Source organism: Ceratotherium simum, chromosome 1 (genome assembly GCF_057802395.1).
Source record: "Ceratotherium simum simum isolate JZ-2026a chromosome 1, ASM5780239v1, whole genome shotgun sequence".
Taxonomy (NCBI): domain Eukaryota; kingdom Metazoa; phylum Chordata; class Mammalia; order Perissodactyla; family Rhinocerotidae; genus Ceratotherium; species Ceratotherium simum.
In genome coordinates this window covers 39,703,704-39,724,136 of record NC_141900.1, presented here as the reverse complement: position 1 = coordinate 39,724,136, position 20,433 = coordinate 39,703,704, and the positions used below count along the sequence as shown (strand labels likewise).

General features: G+C 35.5%; 1 protein-coding gene across 9 annotated transcripts in view; it reads right to left on the bottom strand.

Moving 5' to 3' along the window:
• The window catches only part of PPP1R9A (protein phosphatase 1 regulatory subunit 9A), a 325,851-nt gene that overhangs the window by 45,030 nt on the left and 260,388 nt on the right, over positions 1-20,433 (bottom strand). For 7 of the 9 annotated variants that reach the window (XM_087421917.1, XM_087422247.1, XM_087421954.1 and 4 more), the window contains exons 8-11: positions 12,091-12,144; positions 9,303-9,532; positions 7,672-7,768; positions 7,397-7,568 (exon numbers count right to left, since the gene is read on the bottom strand). In XM_087421917.1, the coding sequence (XP_087278043.1) occupies positions 7,397-7,568; positions 7,672-7,768; positions 9,303-9,532; positions 12,091-12,144 (553 nt within the window). Of the gene's footprint in view, positions 1-7,396; positions 7,569-7,671; positions 7,769-9,302; positions 9,533-11,912; positions 11,988-12,090; positions 12,145-20,433 lie in introns of all 9 variants that reach the window. The other 2 variants (XM_087421803.1, XM_087421865.1) reach the window with 1 other exon arrangement.

The following is a 20,433-nucleotide window of genomic DNA, read 5'->3' as shown; positions in this document are numbered from 1 at the left end:
ACAGGTCTACTAGTCAATTGCTGAGTCTATACCACACTGTCTTAACCACTATTCCTTGATAATAAGTCTTGGCATCTGAAAGAACAAGTTCCCTCACCTTGTTCTTCCTCAGGGGTATCTTGACTATTCTAGGCCAAGTTGTTCTTCCATTTACATTTTAGAAGCAACTTGTCAATTTCAAATAAATAAATAAAATAAAAGCCCTGTTCAAATTCTGATTGAAACTGTAAGGAATATTATATAGATTAAGTTGGCATAATGGCATTTTTATAATATTAAGGCTTCCTACCTCTTCTGATATACATAGGTCTTCTTGAATGTCTTTCCATGGGTCTTGAGCTTCTTTTGTTGAATTCATACTGGCTACCTTATATTTTTTGTTGCTATTATAAATGGTAGCTTGTAAAATATTACATTTTCTGTTTGTTAGAATTATTGATGTCAAATGATTTTTAGAGCCATCCACCTGTTAAACTCTTATTAATTCTAATGATCTGTAAACTCTTGAGGGTTTTTTATGTATTCAATTTTATTATCAGTGAATAATGATAATTTTGCTTCTTTCTTTTCATTCTTCATATCTTTTATCTCTTTTGCTTGTCTAGTACTTGCTGGGATCTCTAGGACAACACCAAACAGAAGTGGTAATAGCACATTTAGTGGTGAAATGTTAAAAGTATTCTTAATTTTAAAGGAAATTCTTGATTTTAACATTTCACCACTTAATGTTTTATAGACACTTTTGTTAGCCTCACATATCAGGTTAAGAAAGTTCCTTTGTATTTCTAGTTTAAAACACCTTTTATCATGAATAAGTGTTCAGCTTTATTAAACGTTTGTCTTTATCTAGTAAGATGATTATATACATTCTTCCTCTAGTTCATGTGTGAATAAGTTTTCTAATGTTAAAAATAAAAATAAAAAAAATAAAAATAAAAAATAATGTTAAACCAACTTAGTGTTTCTTGCATAGACACAAGTTGGTCATAATATTTTATATATATATATATACATATATATATATATATACACACACACACACACACATATATAAAAAATACAATTCTAGATTCAGCATTTATCTTGGTGAACAGTAGATTATTTTTTTTTAATGAAGAGAATCCTGGCCAGCCAATGAGTGTTCACTCTGCTCACCTTAAAGTAGAAAAGGATCTCTATTCCAGGATACAATGGTGTTAAATAGCTTAAATCTCATAAAAATGTATTAACCTCATCTCCAGCTTGTTTGTTAAATATACAGATCTATACTCCATCAATTACACAGAAAACCATATTCAAGGGGAGTATAACCTCTAACTTATTGCCACTCGATATTTATTAAAAGCTAATTTAAGAACTACAACACTTGTAGTGTATAAAAGGAATTTAAAAATAAAACGAAACAAAACTTCAACTCTGAGGATTTTTATCAACTCTTTACTCAGTAATGCAGGTCATACTCCAACTATAGAGATATTTTTTATACTTAATTGCAATATGGACTCATTCCCAAACAAAACAATAGTCATGACTTCACACGGAACCAATAAATGGATTGTTTTTAATAAAATGAAGACTGGCAATCAAGCTGTCCATTCAATTTCAAATATTGGTTATAAGGTATATCCACTGATATTCTTTCATGTTTAGAAATTCTTTCTGTCATTATTCAAGAGAATGTTTTTAATCACACTAATAAACTTGTTTGGAGATAAAAAAAAAACCCACAAAAGTTGAATGAATCTTAATGAATATTCAGTCAATCCTCTCCTGCAAATATTCTAAATTATATCTGTAGGTATCCACAAAAAGAAGAATAAAAGTTAATATAGGGAAAAACAAATAATGAAAAAAATCTCTACTTGATTAATTCAAAAGAAGGCAAGAAAGCAGATAAAAAGAACAAAGAAAGATGTTCTTTTTTTGTTAGATAAGAAACAAATAGTAAGATGTTAGATTTAAACTTAACATAGCATAAAATAAAAACTTTCTAAATGCATCTTAAAAAGGAAGACTGAAAAAAATTAAAATAAGATCTCGGAGAGACTGTAATAAATAATAAACAACTATATGCTGCTTACAAAAGACATATAAAATTTGCAGTAAAAGAATGGAAAAACATATACCATACAAACATTAACCGAAAGAAAGCTGATATAGCTCTTCAAATATTGAACAAAGTAGATAATAAGGAGAATTACTAGAAATAAAGAGGGACATTTCCTAACGATCAGAGGTCAATCTACCAAGAAGATATGACAATTCTAAATTGTATGAATCTATTAACATCACCTCAAACACATAAAGCAAAAACTGATGTAACCAAAATAACAAACAGATAAATCCACAGTTATAGTGTAAGATTATTTTTTTAACTCATCTCTCTCAGAAGCACATTCTAGAAGTTTTAAACATGGTTAATAAATTTGATCTGACATACAAGCGGTCACCAGAGAGCTAAGTACCACCATATTTTAACGATCTTCTCCCTCCAGTAATTTAAATTGCTGTTACTAAACACTAGCATTGTATATTTGTGTGATGCCATTAGTCTACACCGAGGGTCACTGTGTGCAAATGTCCTACTACAATCATCAATGGATCTACTGTACGGATGTTATCAATATTATTATCACTGCCCCAAATCATGCATTAGTAGTACCAATAGGTGTACTTCTCTTGAGCAGATGGTTTGTTTTTTATCTTATGAACACTGTGAATAATGTAATGAACAAGGGTTTCTATTTTCCTCTGGCAAATAGAAAGTTTAGAGCCAAATTAAAGGCCTAGCCTCAGAAATAGTTTAAGTATGATATAAATACTTGCAGCATCATTTCTGGTTCCACACATCCTCATCCTCATTGTTCTCCCTTATCTTGCCACTTTCAATTTACCCTATCTTGTCATATACATGTTCCTCTCCAAGTTACTTCCAGACAATGCATGAATGAATGAAGTATAACAACTTAAAAACACGTAGTGGTAAAAAAGGCAGATACTCTTAATGGCAGTTGGTTACTTCCCCTTGCCCTTCCTGATAAAGACTTTATTTAAATCTGAGCAAATTTCAAAGAAGTGATTCAATTCAGAGAAATCAGATTCCATGCAAACCAATAAGCTAACAACTGGGTCACAACAAGCAAACACCATGTGGACGGGGCCTGATGACCAGAGAACTGGCTGACTTAAATATCTAAGCAGGCTCAGAGTTCTACTGACATGCTAGTAAGTCCTGGGTTTGGGACCAAGCACACCAGGTTCAGGATCCAGGTGCAGACTACCATCTTAGGGATCATCTTTTGGGAAATCTGGGGGCTCACTGCAACAGCCAAATCATTTTGTAGAAAAAGTGCAAGGGAAAAGAGAAGAAGCAAGAAGGTATTATTTTCATATCCTTATGCTCCTTTCTCCAGGATATTCTTCAATTACCTGGAAAGTAGCTAAGAAATATTCTTATTTTTAACGACATCCAGGAATGAGTAATTAATTCCAGCCACAATCTACTCTGAAAGTCTAGACTTGCCTACAATCCACCATCTTCTAATTTGTCTTTTTCTTCTTGCTCAGTTCTCTTTACAGCTAAGGAATAGTAAGTAATTAAAGCACCTAAGGATATAACACTTTATATAATCTTCCACGTTCATTCTTTGGGGAAAATAACATGCAGTGCGATCTAACTGGTGGCCCACTGGCTGAGCAGATGGGTATGAGAAAGAAGCAGCATTTGGTAGTAATACCCAAACTTCACAGGGATCCTTGGACTACATTTACAAACCTACAAGTGACACAGCTCGTTATGCCTCAAAACTGCTAATGGGTCACAAGGCTTACAGAATTAAGTATAAAACTCTTTTTTAGGCATTCAAAGCCTACATTTACTCCAAGAATACTCTACGGCACACCTTTAACATAAGGCCCCACCTTTAACATAAGGTCTATAAATCAGGTAAAAATTATTCTAACTTTATTTTCTTCTCTTCTTCAAACTCCTTCCCATTTCTTAAAATGTTTATATCATCTATTTATTTGCCTCATATCAAACTCTTTATCTTCCTCACTCTTGATCCCAGCTACCCTATAAATCATACACCTTATTGTATACTTGGCAGAACCAAACATTGTTCTTCCTACCCAGTAGCCACCCTCCCCCTTGCAAGTCAGTGTGCCACTAGGCTTTCAGTATTCAAAATAACTTTTTTAAAAGTATCATACTTATTTCTGATCTCTCAAGGTAGTAAAATCATAATCTGCCTTCATAAGTAACTTCTGCCTGTCAGTCCTAGTCTTTCTTTCAGTATCTCTGTGGAATATGCATAATCTTTCTTTAATGAAATAGCCTTTAAAATATTTGAAGCTGAAAACAGTATTATCATAAGGACCCTGGAATATCTAGAAGCTTAGGAAGACCACGTTGTTTAAGTGACTTTTCTAGGGAATCTAATCAAACTAAGACTACAACCCTTTTTCCTACCAAGATTTCTATAACATGCCTGTTCTCTGCTCTTATTCTAATCCTGATTTAACTCGTTGGATAGCCACAGACATTTCTAGTGACTTGAGGGCCCTTGGATACAAGATAGAGAACTCATATAGACCAGCATTACTCAGGCATTAAGAAATGACAAACAAGAAAGATGGCAGTAGAGCAAAATTATCATTTTTCATATCCTGGAATACATGTAAAATAATACGTGACCAGCACACTGGTGTAAACTAGAAGGGATTTAGGATTTGTTACGGCTCTTGGTGAAAAAAAAAATTGTTGTATTTGCCTTATGTATTATGATAAGAAAAAAGTACTAGAATATATTAAATAATGAATTTGTATATACAATCTACGAAAATTTTAATGAGATACTTGACTGGGCTTAGTTTATAGAGAGATCCACACAAATGGTATTCAAATATAACTTTGTGATAAATTTTTGCATTGTTTGAAAAACAGTTTTATCATTCTAAAAATTTACAATAATTCAATATTGAGAGTCACATCATTAATCCATCCCCAGCTGGGAAGCTCTGTCCTAGAAGAGCACTCACATGAGTCCATGTGAAAAGACGGCTGCTTAGTGCTCTTCCTTTCCTCTTCCTTCCTTTCTGCCTCCTTCACTCTTCTCTTCCTTTCTCTTTTTCATTCTAACATAGTTTTTCATTGACCTATAACTGATAATCCTTTTGCTTCATTGAGCTGCCTCAAGGCCCCCAAATATGCTAAACCAGTCATCCTATCAGTGCTTAGAAAGCACATCAGAACTGCACAGTTCACAGGAGGTGGGGAGGCAGCACACTGCACCTCGGGGAGGGAACTCATGAAACTGATCGCAGCCCCTGTACCCATCCTGTTGCAGAAAGGTGCGTTGGGGGGAGCTTTCAATGCTGAATGGCCTGTGTTTGGTCTGTAGCTTTACTTCCTTTTCTAAACCTCTAGGACTTCAGCGTTCCCTAGCAACAGAAGCAAAGGATCAATTTAGAAAAGTGCTTTCCAGAGCATTCCCATCTAGCTACTGACCAAGCCATTTTAGTTTATGTGATCAAGCAATTGAAATTCAAGGAGATTTATCACTGACTTTCCTCGGCAGCAAAACGGGAAGAGCACCGCTTGATATGTATGCTACTAACGCCTGAGATGACGGCTCCACCTCCACTGCACAAGCATGTGCTGGTTTCAGCAATAATCAGTAGTCTCTGCATCTCACTGTGAACCGACAGTGTTGCTAGGGAAACTGATAACTATGTGACAAAATGGAGGATATAGAAGAGAAAAAAGGGTTCAGAAGAAATGTAAGGTTTTGATCCAAATCAGCATGTTAATAGTATAGTCTGTTGATCTTCTGTAGTCATATAATTTAATAAATACCATTAATTATATGTTTGATAAGATACAGATTTCTGAGCTGAAAGAAAAAACAAATTGGATTCCGGAAAGCTCCTGGTTACTGATCACACTTTGTGCATGCCACAGCAGGAATGCATATTTATTAAAAACTACAATTACTTTTAAGAATTAAAATCTTCAAAAAAGGTGAAAAAAGCACATTGTGATTTGATTTCTGACATTTTTCTTCAGAAACCAATCATATTGAGTTCCAAATATAAAAACTGTAATTCTATAAAAGCTCTAATAAAATTGCTTTTTTCCACCTCATATACCAAGTCATATAGCGTCAAAACACCCTGTAGGGTGGGGAAAAAAGAAGTGTTATTATTTTTATATTAATACATAGGAAAACCAACCCAGAGAAGTTGAATGACCTTCCTGAAGTCACACAGCTCTTCAGTCAGTGGTAATGCTGGTGCTCAATACTCCTCTTTAAGCTGCCTGGGAGGTGTTATTACAGATTATATCTTATTAAGGGAAAACCCAGCAAAAGGATATGAACTGGGGACTCAAATCTCTACATACTGTTTTAATTTTAAATGAAGATTTTTAATACTTTTCATTTTTAATGGCTAAGAGTTTGGTTCTAAAAGTTAATGATATGATATAAACACTTGTTTATCGGAAAAATCTTGGAGACATCCTAATATGTGAGAAAGATCATCAAAGAATTAAACAGCTCATTAGTGAGCAGAGTTTTACTGTGCATCAGATCACTGCCTGTGAACTGTCAGTTCTATCATGACAATGCTGCTGCACAATATTCTCTCACGTTCTCTTTTGGCAAGGACTACTAGGTAGATATTTTAAAGATGAAACCAGAAGTTTTATATCCTTCTGTGTGTTTATCTTTATAAATTCTTAAATATTTTCTAATTCATAAACATACTATAGTTCTTAAAACATTCATTCACATTCATATGCACACAATCTATGTATGAGCGTGTCTCTGTGGAAGAAAATAAGTGATTAATTTATGGTTGGTGTATGAAAGAAGACCAACATTTAAAATAGAAAACGTTTCCAGTGTTTTGGTCTTATTTGGTCTTTGACAGGAAAGAATGAGAAGTATATATGGGACACCAAGGTAAAGGCACAAAACTATACAGAACTTCTTGACTCAACGAATCCCAAGTGATAGAAGTAGGCAGTCAGCCTTCTGATGTTATGAAAAAGATCTTCATTCTAGTGATTTAAAAATTTTAAGTCTTACTCATTAATACACAAGTAGTGTAGCTGACCCTAGACGGGATAAACTATCATTTTAAAGTAGTTTATTAAGTCTATTAATATTAAAATAATATTTGGCTAATCTTAAGTTCAAATTTTGTTATTGCTTTATATCAAAGCATCATTTTTGATAGGACAGAGCTAAATGGCAGGTTCGTATTTTGATAAGCATTTTCTTCTTTACACAGCAGGAAGGCTTTTTCAACTTTTAAATCTCCAGGAAAGAAAAAGAAGAATGTAAGGCCAAATTTCATAGTCATTAAAAACAATTTTTGTGGTTAAACAAACCTTGACTTAGGCCATCTTGACAAGATGTCTGCTTGACCTCCAAGTTCTCCATGGCGTCTCCCTTAGAGACCTCACCAAGAGAGGTTCTTCTTTCAAAGATGTTGTTGTTATTGTTAACTTGAGTCCCATTTTGCTTCAGTAGCCTGAACACCTCAGCTTCCAAATCTCTAATCTACGGGGAAAAAAAATCCATTCATAAAACCCTAAACCAGCCTCCTCTCCAAGCACTAGGTGAAATTATCCCATCATTTAGTGGCTTTAAGCATATAACTCACCCGCACTTGTAGGCCTTGAACTTCCACAAGATGAGCTTTTTCCAAATCTTCTATTTTCTTTCTTTCTGCTTCCTGTCTTTTGATGAAATCAAGTTCTCTTAAGAAGAAAATAATAGATCTGATTGCATCAAACATCCAACAAATGAGGAAACGTGAAAGTTCTTATCTGAAGCAATAAACTGCACAATAGAATAAATAACTGGACAGTTATTTAAACAAGCAAAACTCAATCACAGAGAAAAGGTATATGGTAATGAAAGCACACAAAACATTTTTATGGATCACAAAGTAAAGAAAAATGCTTTGATTCTGCTTACTAGGATTTTCATTTCTAGCCCCTGATTCTAGAGCTCCTATACAGATTGAGATAGGAGCTACCAAACTAATGACTCACCTTGGGTAATTTAGTGGAGATAATTACATGTCAGGTAGATATAATTCCACATTTACAAAGTCATTTACCTAATAAACTGATGGAACTAGATGGCAAGAGTTTAAAAGAGATAATTATAATAAGATTGCTTCCTTTGAACGACAGTGGAGAGGGGTTGAGAGGGTCAGTAACACTGAGGGGGAGCCGTCATTTACACACCTGAGGATAATATGGGGAGAAGGAGAAAAATCTCCATTTTGAGAGCCTGGAATACAATATGCAAATTGAGCAAAATTTCTTATAAAATTATTACATGAAATAGAGTCAGGTATGATATTTTTGCCAAGAAGAGTTAAAATAGTGATTATTAAATTCATGGTCACAAAGAGCAATTTCCCCCTTTTTAACAGTAAACTTTATAGCAATCTCTTCTAAATGTTAAAAACGTTATTTCCGTGATAGGAAATAATAGAGACACGGTGAATTTTACATATATGCTTAGTTTCTAAGGCTTGGCATGGAAGACCAGGAGAGGTCCTGGCACTACTTTTTATTGTTCTAGCTAGCCAGAAGTAACTGATGAAAAAATCCAGTAAAAACCTTTCTGGTCAGTCTCCCTGAAATTACACCAAGAGCCAACAGGTGGAAGCAAAGCAGCACTAGCTCAGATAGAGCTGCTGAAATTCAAAAGCAGAGTGTGGTGAGGGTCTCTCCTACCGCAGGGAACTGAGGCCCCTGTGATTCTCTCAACAGCTGAGAAAAGGAAAGCGGCAGGGCAGAGGGTCTTGCTAGTCAATATTTACACTATCTGTAGTGGGAAAACTCTGCAGTTACTGATTCTAAGAAGAAAGATAGAAGCAACCTCATCAAGGCTCCAATTGCTGCTTTGCAATGTACTGTGTCCAACAGTCATTCTGCATGACTTCAGCTGGGCTTCTTGCTTCTAAATCACAGAGATGTTTCAAAAAGGATACATAGTCAAATGTTTTAACAGTTACTATCAATGATTAACTACCAAAAAAAAAAAAAAATCAGAAAGTGGTTGCCAAAAAACCATAAAATAAACAAAATATAATCTCATATGAAAAAATGATAGAAGTGATTTCCAAAACTCAATCTCTATTTATGCTTTAACTATGCTTCTTAGAGGGATAACTCTGAGGTCATCTTTCCTATCCCACTAGATATTACAAAATTACTGGATATAAACCTTCTTTAGACACACACAACTATTCCTTAGTCATTAGAAGCTGCTTACTTTTGTTGAAAATCCTTGATCAATTTCTTTGCCTTGTTGTATTTCTTTTCCAAGGCCTGATACTGGCTTTGAGTCTCTTTGAGGTGTTCGTTCACCGTGTGGCATAATGTTTGAGCCTCAATCCAGTAGCTCTCCAACTTCAACATTCTTTCTTTATTCTCTTCTATATTCTGTTGGAGTGAGGTTTTTTCTAGTTCCCACCTCACTTTCTCATTTTCTGCTGCTTGCAGCTGGATAAAGCAAATGTCAAGGCAAGAATAATCTGGACACTTCTGCAGCAAAAATCCCTCATATTTTTACAGCATGTTTTAGATTAAATTCCACTGTTACATATACTCAATCATCAAACAGCTTGAGATAAAAAGAGCAAGTATTTCAACACTCATAGATTATAAAATGGAAGCCTTGAGAAGTAAAATGCTTTGTCCAAGGCTACACATCTGGTAAATGATAAAACTTGAATTTGATTCCAACTCCCATGATCTTTCCATCACACCAGGTGGTCTGAAATTCTGTGAGCAGTAAAAAATGTTTTAGAGTTTGATTCTATCTAATGAACTCCAAGATGCCTTCCTTTAGAGTTTTTTTTCAAACATATAATTATATGTAAAAAAACTAACTAAAAAGGGAGGGGGAGAGGGCAAGCCGGGAAGGAGAAAGGAGCAGCAGTACAGTACGGCCTAACGGTTAAGAGGGCGACTCTGCAGTCACTCAGTTTAGATTTAAATCCACTTCGCCATTATTGGCCTTTAAACCTTAGGCAAGTAAATGAAGTTCTCTAAGACTCAACTGTATTATCTATCAAACAGAATCATGATATAACACATCAGCGTGCTTAAAACAGCTCCTTAGGCATAATAATCTGATAAATGTTAGTTATTTTTACTTTTATTATTCCTTTTGATGATATTATTACATACTTTATTTCAATTGACAAGAACAAAATCTGTAGCCCATTATTTTATGGGTAGTATTCTGAATTTCTACAGCCTTATAAACCCCAATTTGCATAAAAGTATAAAAAATACTATGTTAAAAGATAAATTATTGCTGAATTAATTTAAATCCTTCCAAAGGAACAGAAAGGCAGCTTCTTGTGGTTTCTGTTTCCAAGGATTCTTAGAAATAAATAGTATACTAGTCCAACCCCCTCATTTCTACAGAAATTCAAGGCTGATCTTTAGGTGAGGGGTCAAAGGTCATTTATTCACAACAACTGTCTGACCTTTAAACTAGTGCTTCACCTATTTCACATGCCTCCTTTAAAGTTCAAAGGATGCAGAGTCATTATAAACTATCAATTTTCAAAATCTAAGACATTCCAAAATCATATAACATTAAGCAAATGGAACTATATGTTTTTATGTATATTTTAAACTAAATACATTGGCAAAACAGATTACAAAGTAAAAAAGTAATTCCTAATTTCAAAATTAGGAATTCTATTATCAACATGGATATAAAGAGTCATAGTAAAGTAAGCTAATCTATGGATATTACATGCCAATATAATAATGAGAAAAATATAAAATACTAAATTATAGGATTTTCTAAATTAAATGTTTCTAGTCTAACACATAAGCTTTGTTAAAGCACTTACAATCACAGGGGAATCTTTTTCCCTGATTGTAACCAACAATCAAAAAAATCTTCTATTCCTCCATTCTATGCCAAGAAACAATAGCAATTTAAAATGCGACTGGGTTTTTACTGCATCTTTTATTAAGCAATGTTTTGTACTCAAGTTGTTTATTTACCAACCACTACTAATTTAAAAATTATTATTCACAGAGCTCGGCTGACACCATGAATGATGTATGGACATGTTTTGACTAAAGAGCTACAGAGTTATTAGCTGAGAATACCATTTAACCAAAATTAGCCTTGCTAATTCATCTCCATTTAAAATACATGGAAAAACCAACACAAGTGTTCAACGTGAACAGGAAAACAGATTGTTAGTGGTTGGGGGGGGGGCGTGGATTATGTCTTAATTTTAAAAAGACCATAAAAATAATAAAGAATATTGTTTTAAAAATGAATCTTTAAAATTATATATTTGATACAACTAGGCACAATTGTAGGAATTTACAAGTACTTCATTAATTACCAATTAAAAATGCCCTTTTGAATCCTGTATTATTTCATATATAAACTAAAAATACATACTCCGTTTTATCCAGACCTATTTTTTCCACAAATTGAAATAATGTGAACTACACTTGTCTAAAAATTTCCAGTAGCATCTAGCACCTAAAATCAATTATTCATATATTACATTAAATTTCATAATATTTGATTATTAGAAATTGGAATATTTTTCTATGAAAAATAATTAATGTGTTATGTTAAAATACGTTGTTTCTGATGAATAAGTTAAAAATAAATAAATGATTAAATCTATTTAAAATGAGATAAATAAAAAGAGATACAGTACAATAGCTTGTGCTTAAGGAATTAGTGGTCAAACGTAATTCAGATGCTTGCACCATTAAAAATATTTACTTTCCAAGGAAAGCTCAGAGGGAATTGGCCATGTTACGCAAATATGTAAATATGTATTTTTAAAATATTGTGCTCTTTTCACTGAGAGGGTATGGTGGTGCTTACCCTCTTAGGGATGGTCCTCATTAGCAGGTGTGTCTCCACATCTAACAGTGGAAATGAATCTTTCACATCTGTATTCTTTCAAATGCACAGGAGCAAATCCTTTAGTCCTAGGGTGGAATTTATTCATAGCATGTAAAGTTTAAAAAGTATAATTCAAACACCATGTATTGGTGCTTACCTTGGTCTTCAATTTTTGAATCTCTGCTTCTGTAACTGCATGTTTGATTTGCAACTGAAAATTGAAAAGGAAGAAAAACTCTGAAATAAGAAACTGTATCTACATTTTTAAAGCCTCAGCAGCTAGAAGAATACCTTATTACATAGCAGAAGGCCTAGAAAAGCACTGCAATGCAGCAGGTTGTAAATTAAAATGTCTAGTGTGTACAATGACTCACTAGGTGCAGACTAATTAAACACAGGGTTTATAGCCCACACTTCCTGATACCAAATTAGGTTACGAATTTAATTGCTCAGGGACCAAAGAGAAAGAAACACATTTTCTTGCCCTCTTTGCAGCTCTTCCTTTACGATTCGAGCGTCAAGGAACTGTTTCCTTGCAGCCTTGTGGATTGAACGAACAGTTTAAGCAGGCCAGCCAGCCAGTGGCTGCGTGAAGATTCAATTCCAAATCCGGAAGAAAGATGGCGCTATAGGTCCATGAGTCACACTTGGGGCTGAGCAGCTCTTACAGCTCAGGCGGCTGCACAGGGGGAGATGCGGACGGTGCAGTTTCACCGTGAAATCTGTGATTTTTTTTTTTAATTGCAAGAAAGGTACCGATCTAGATTTCTGTCCTCCAAAGGATCTATTCCTATTGAGGACCTAGACCCCCAAAAGCTTCAGCTACAGTTTATTAGCATAAGAACCACCATTTACATTTGTTTGTTTTGCTTCTCCCCTCCCCCCAACTTGGTTTTCTCTGTAAGGGAAGAACAACATTTATTTCCTTAAGGGATAAATAAACACACCAACATTTATGGCAAACAATTTATGGGTTGACAATCTCTTCTCTGAAATCCTTGGGGCCAGATGTGTTTGGAATTCAGAATTCTTTTAATTTGAGAAAGGTAGGAAGAGGTATTTTCCACAAATTGTATATTATCCTCTCTGTGGAGGTACTCTGTAATCAAACGTAGGAATATTTTTGCCACCAAACATATGAATAGTCCCACTAAGTGAGGTATATAAAGACTATAAATAGCATCCTGTCAGTTTTAGTCAGGTTTACCACCCAATTATTTTAAAAAACTGTTTTCAGAGGCTTTTGGATTTAAGATTGTACAAGAGGGGTCTGTAAACTTCTAATATAACTGTAATCAAATAAGTCTAAGGTTTTCTTATCAGAAAGAGTGAGTGAGTCGGCTGAGGGGAGAACAGAAACATGAACCTTTGAGGTGGAGATCACACCACCTCAAAACCCCAGCTCCCTCTTTGGTTTGTAACCTGCATCTCCTTGGTTTCTACCCAGCTAGAGGGGCATATGGGAAGGATAAAGAGGGAAACAAGGTAGAATCAAGGACAGGTTCATTCAATATCCTTAGTTGCCAATGTATAAAAGCCCAGAACCTGAGAGCCCCCAGCTCCTTGCACAGTGCTCCCTCCTGGATGCTTTCAGGTCTCCTGGTATGTTTAAGAGCCTGGGGTCTATACTGCCACAGCTCTGCTGCTCTAGGTCCTGAGAGGTGACCTTGAAACTGTTTTAAATTTGATTCTGCCGACTCACATCACTTATCTTACTTTCCCGCTTTCAGATCTGGTCACTCCTGCAGTCTTGCTCATGTGGCTCTTGCTTCTTTCACCCTCATTGGTTCCTAGGGGCTTCTGGCTCTAACAGTCTCTCGAGAGGAAGTACCCTCTGTGCAGCTGTCATTCTTTTATGAGGCCCAAACAGGCAGTTCTGGGTCTCTCTCAGTTTCTCACCCCAGCCCTAGTGGTACACTTAACTTACCAGCCTTCAGAAGCTGCCCAGAGCACCAATGTACCTGGTAAGTGCTGCTCCAAATTCATGGTAACTCCCTTCAACCTCACGATGAGGTCTGTGCTTACCCAGAGTCCTAGTCTGCATGAATCTTTCAGGACGTAACAATGCCAGGCAACCCAGCCTGACATGCTCGAATACCCAAGTGGATACTCCAACGATGGGCCCTACAGTGAACATATTACTGCAGAATCACAGGTCCTTCACTTCTGGACTCACTCTAGACATGGAAAACTAGGGCTCATAGACAAAGACTGACCTGGTCTAGTTCTCACAGTGAATCACTGTAAAAACCAGGACCAGACCTGGATCTTTTGGTTCCCGATCCAGTGCCATTTTCTTTAGAAAATAAGGATTAATTCAACAGACATTTATTGAAGAGTTGCTATGTGCAAGGTGCTATGAAGATAACTCTTTCTCCTTCTAATAAATATTAGTGCTAATCTCCCCCACCAGTATAAACTAATAAACTAAAAATGGAAAAATACTTAGATGTTAGACATGATACATTATTTATGTATATAAATATAAATATATACATGAACACACACACATACACATTTATGGCTATAAGGAACTATTTCCCATGGAGATCTTGTCCCTCAGTGTGAACACACTTAGGCATCCAGCAAATCTATGTGTCTAGGTGATTTTTGAGTATCTGCAATTGCTATTAACAAGATCGATTCCTTGTTCTTTCTACCATGTGCCAAGTGTGCGTAAAGCGTAAAGTTATTCGACTGTGTGAACCTCAGGGCTACCAGCTATGAGACGCTGGAAAATCACCTAACCTCTCTTCCCTTCACTTTCCTCACGTAAAATGCAGTTCCTCATAGGTAATCACCTTCCTGATTGGAAGATTAAATGAGATAACCCACGTAAAGCTTTAACACAGTGGCTAGCGTAGAATAAGCCTCTATAAACTTAGTCAAGACTAAGAAAGAATGGTCTGAAGAACTCAAATATGATTACCCCAACTCCACTTCCCAGTTGAAAGGGCCAAATGCTGTAAAATGTCACACCTGAAATAAAACGAACACCTCTGGTTCTACTCAAAGAGTAGCAAGAATCAAAATGGCAGATTTTACAATGAACATGCAACTATGGGGGAAGTGCCAGATTTTATTTTCTCAGTGGTGAACTCCCCGTAGGGTAATCAAGTATATGGCATGCAACTTGTTGGGACTTTGGATTTCTTTGCTCAGATCACTGTGACCTCTACTAAGCTGCTTCTCTGGGCCCCAGTTTCCCACATGAAAATGAGAGGGCTAGGTGGGAAGAACTTCAAGGCCCTTATAAGTACTACAGGTGTCACATTTATGAAAGGAAGAGCCTGGAGACAGGTGTCATGGTTGCAGAGTCCAGAAATTTTTGTCCCAAGCCAGCAGTTTCATTTCTATGAACGTACATGCTGGATTAATCCACTGATGTGTGGGACAAACAGATAAAACTGTTAAACAGCCAAGCTGATCTTCAGTTATCCCACCCCTTCCATCTCACTGAAATGGATAACAGAAGAGAGCTGAACTCATTAGCAGTGAGGTGAGAACACAGATAACAGCTTGGAGTGTTACCAAGTACAGTCAAATTCTTTAGATACAGCAAAGCAGAATGAAGTGAGTAAATTCAGACAGTATTCAGAAGATGGACAGAAGTTTTAGTGCAAGGTTTTCCTATTACTCATAAGGCCTAAAATTATAGATATGTGACTATTTTAATCCTGTATGTACATTAAGTGAATTTCTACAAATCCATCACTAGTAATAGGAAAAGCATCAAAAATAAACTAATTGAACCCTTTCATTTTATATAGGAAGAAACTGTCTCAGTAGCTTAAGTTGCAGAGCTAGCAACTGTCAAAGGCGGGTTTTATAAACTTCAGTCCATGATTCTTTCCATTAATACTAAATTTCTCACATTTGGAGGACCCATTATCTTTTTTATCATCTCCTTTACCATCGCAAATGAGTCTGTGAGGGAAGTAGGACAGACACTCCTAACCTCACTGTTCAGACGGGGACAGAGCCTCAGAGGAGCTACGTGGCTTCTTCAAGTTCCCAGTAGAAGAAGGTGGTGGAGCGGAAACTCTCCCAGGTCTGACTCCCCCTCCCTCTGCTCCTCCCTTCCCATGCACCTAATCTGAACCAGCTTTGAGATACATTTTTCATTTAATCCTCACAAAAACCCTGAGGCATATGTCATTATTGTCACATCCCAGATGAGAAAGTATTACTCTGACGGATCACTTCTGGTAGTCACTGAGTATTCTGACACTAAATACAAAATGATGCTCAATCAGCTGCTATTCTTCATGGGACTCAGGAAGAAACACCTCCTTCCTTATTCAGCCAGCACTTACTGAATGAGACTGTGTGCCAGGTGCTGAGTGAGGACACAAAAACATGACATGGACTCTACCTTCAGAACACTTACGACAGGGAGATTAATAAATACCACCTCCTGAGAGGAGGTCCCAGATCACCCTGAGAAACGTCAGAGGAAACCTGCTCCTAGAAGGCCTGACTAGTCTTATTCCTATAAGCAGGTCAGATGACCTTAGGCTTTGGCCTATTTGTCATAATTCCAACTGTAGACCCTACCTTCCAGGCAAAGTGGGCATGATGGGCCTGAAATACCTCCATTTCATGAGGAAGAAAAAACTGCTTTTCAAAGTGGTGAAGCACCTTGACAAAAGAAGCACAGTTGGTAAAAGGCTGGGTTTTCTTACTCTAGAGCAGTTCTCCTTCCATATGTTTAATAACCTTTTCAAAGTACAGGTCCAAGGCTTCGCACGTCATTCCCCTGAGATTGGTCAGGCTGACTGACTGCAGGGAGAGGAGGTCACCAGGACTGGTCAATAGAAACAGAGCCTGAAATACCTGTTGGAACTTTGGAGTTTCAGAGATTCTGGGTTTGGAGAAAAGATTTGGGAAGGGAGGATATAAATAAAATTGTGTGTCACTGTCTTTTAACTTACAAGACCAATCTCTTTCATCTCTTCTGTCATCTTTAACATGAATAGCATGGATAATCCACCCCAGGATTACAGCACAAATAAACATATTCGTTCCTACAGAGAACAGTACCTCTCGTATAACATTCTGCAGGTGTACCTGTTGTGTATATTTTCTGTTTGTTTATTTCAAAAAGATGAACACAGAACATGTACTCATATCACTGAATCAATATAATCCAAACAAAACTGTGCTAGAAATAGAAACATCCTTATGCATACATAAATATAAGATTGAACTTTTGCACTCTCTTTACTTCTGCTGTGCAAACATGGAAAATATTTTTCTTTAAAAAGTGAAAAATATTATCTTTGCAGGAAAGATTTTAAGAGAGCTCTAGTACTAGAGATTTTACAATCAGATAAGAGCAACATTCTCTGCTCTTACTTTACAAGAGCAAAATAATAACTGAATATTTGCATAGAATTTTATAAAGTGGTTTCAGCATTGGAATCAGAATATTTACAATTATTTCTGTGATAATTTGATTGAAGTCTGTCTCACCCATGACAGTGTAAGCTCCACACCCATGACAGTGTAAGGGTGTCATGAAAGAAGGAATCAGAGCTGTTTTTGCCTATCCTTTAGTGGTGTTAAAATGAAGCTATGTCATCTTTCTTTATAATTTCTGCTCAAGGCTTTATATATGGTACCTATCTTTACGTTAACAAAAGTATTTTTTTCAGGGAATAGTTTATGCAAAATTAGCTGAAATCGGCTGACTGAATGATACCATAATCAAATCTGAATGACAACACTAATTGCAGCAATATGTAGCATAGGGCGAGATACTCCAACAAGGTCACTCTCTGAGTAGGTACTCATAAACTGATTATTAATGATGAAGGTGCTGGGTGTAGGGGACATCCTGCAATTACAGTTCCTTTTTAAATAAGTATCTGTTTACTGCTAAGCGGGTAGCATTTTATAGCTTCTCTACATGTTAAAGGAAAGTTCCATAAAGATTATTTTATTATCTAATGTATTTGTAACTTTGTCTAGATTATTTTTCAGAGATTCTCAATGACTTAAGTAAAATAACACAAATTTCAGACGGCGTTTCTTCCTCAAGACAGATGTAGAACTCTTTGTACTGGGTGCTAATATCCGTGACTCCTGAGGACGAGGGGGTGGAAGGGAAACCCTGGACAGTCAGTTTAAACAGCAGCTGGCCAGCAGTTTCTGATTCAGCCCCTTCCTGCTTCCCACTAAATTTCCAGTGAAATCACAGCAAAAAAGAAAAACTCACAACCAAATGGACACTAAAACTAAAAACAACTGTTACTAGAATATGAAAGAGTCATGAAGTTGAATTAAGAAAAACCTATCCAAGCTTCACTCCAAAGATAGGAGAGGTTTTGTGCCACCCTCACTGATGGCTTGAGATCCTGAGTCTGTCCAACCAGAAAGTTGGGCAACCTCTACTGTCTTTCCCAGGAACTGTCCTCAAACCAGGTTCTCTAACTCTTTTAATATTCCATATTCATTCAGAAAGCAACTACTAGAATAGGAAAAGAATGTAGGAAGGTCGCTAATCGTGGCACATTGCATACTTTCAGCTGCAGTAAAGCAATACAGACATGGGTGGTCGTAGTAAGTGCTTTGATAGCAGGGAATAATCATTTTTTTTCCCTTTACCTTAAAGAACCAAATGGTGAGATATGGAACTATCTCACCTCAGTACAGAGAACTGCACTAGATGATAGGCGGTCAGAAAATAGCAACCAGCTGGACACTAGGCACACAGATATGTCTTGATGTAGGTCTAGAAATGGGATTCACAATAAAAAAAATGGGTAACTGCTAACTAACATCAAATACAAAAAGGTTTTTGTCTCATTTCAAGATAAAGGAGAAAAAGGCAACATTGAGCCGATTACTAAATACTTCGGATCAAGGTAAAGAGAATATCAACTTGAAAACTCAAATAAGTAAACCTGTGAAAATAATGAATCCCATAAGTAAAAAGGTAACTCTATGGAATACCAGATGAAGAAAAACTGAGGAAGCATGAGGAATGGATGGAGAGTAAGGAAACTAAACATTTAATAAGAGAATTTAGCCATGTTAGAGGTGCTAAAGAGCATAAATGAATTTGAAGTTAAAAGCATATTTAATGCTACAGAAAATGGAATCATTGATCTGAAAGGACACATTTGAGAGAACAATCTCAGACACAGAAAAAATAGAAAAGAAAACATGAAAAAGATAATTAATACTGAAGACAAAGTGTTTCTGGAAAAAGAAACAGAAAAAAGTAACAAAAACTGAGAAAAATATTCACTGACTAAAACAAAAACAAAACACAAACATAAAACATGGAAAGTAGATTAGAAGGAAAAAAAATCGATGAAAGGAGTCCTACTTCAAGAAATTGTGATAAAAAAATTTTTAAGTACAAGGCTAAAATAATACAAGCATCCAAATGCCAGGGCGGCACTAGACTTTTCCTTTACAATCCGCAATGCTAGCTTAAAACAGGGAAGCTTGTCCTACAACATTTTCAGGAAAAAAGTTGTGAATCAAAATATTAAACCCAGCTAATTATCATTTCTGTGTCATGATAATTAGAATGTTCCATTCTCAGTATGGGACGCTCATGAAAACTATATCCTCCATGAACACTTAATAAATTACTGAAAGATATACTCTGAGAAATGAGGAAAGATCCAGAACTTAAGAATTAATGTGGAAATTCTGGTGTAAAGGGAATAACAGTTGAACTGAGTAAGCTGAGAGTGTTGACTGTTTGTTGTATATATTATTATAAAGCTAACTGAGAATATAAGTTTCAAAAAAATGTAATAACTAAATTTTAACAACAATCGTCTTAGAAACCAAGGTTGTATCAAATACTTCTATATAGAACATTCAAATGGTAGTGTTTTATTCTTAATTTTGAAAATTACAGAAATAGAGAATACTTTTCAAAAACTTGAAGATAATCCTTTGTAAAAACCAATAAACATAAAAAAAGCATAAAGCATAAAATGAGATGAGATAAATTAGACCTTGAATAATTATAATAATAAGTTTAAGTTGCTAAATTTTCTTATTAAAAGATGCAGACTTCAAGATACTATTTTAAAATTTTACAATAAAACAAAGTGCCGCAATTAAGTTTATGCTAAAAGTAGGTACACACATATACCTATGTGTGTTTATCCAGCAACTACAAACAAAACAGCAGTAAGATTACTAACATAAGACAAAGAATACTTAAAGATAAAAAATCTGTCATATTTGATGTGCTGTCAACATAACATTGAAATAGGTAATCAAAGCTGTTACACACAAAATATGAAAATGAGGTGTAATTTTACATGGCCCTCAGTTTACTAGGTTGAATAGGAAAAATGAATAAGGATATAGAAGGTATAAAATACAAAATATCACTTTTATCACAAATACCCATATTAATCTATAATAAAAGCACCACTTTCAAAAAAATCAAAACTTGTAAAGACAATATTATCTGACCACAATGTAATAATATATTAAATTAATAATTAAAAAGTTACAAATTAAA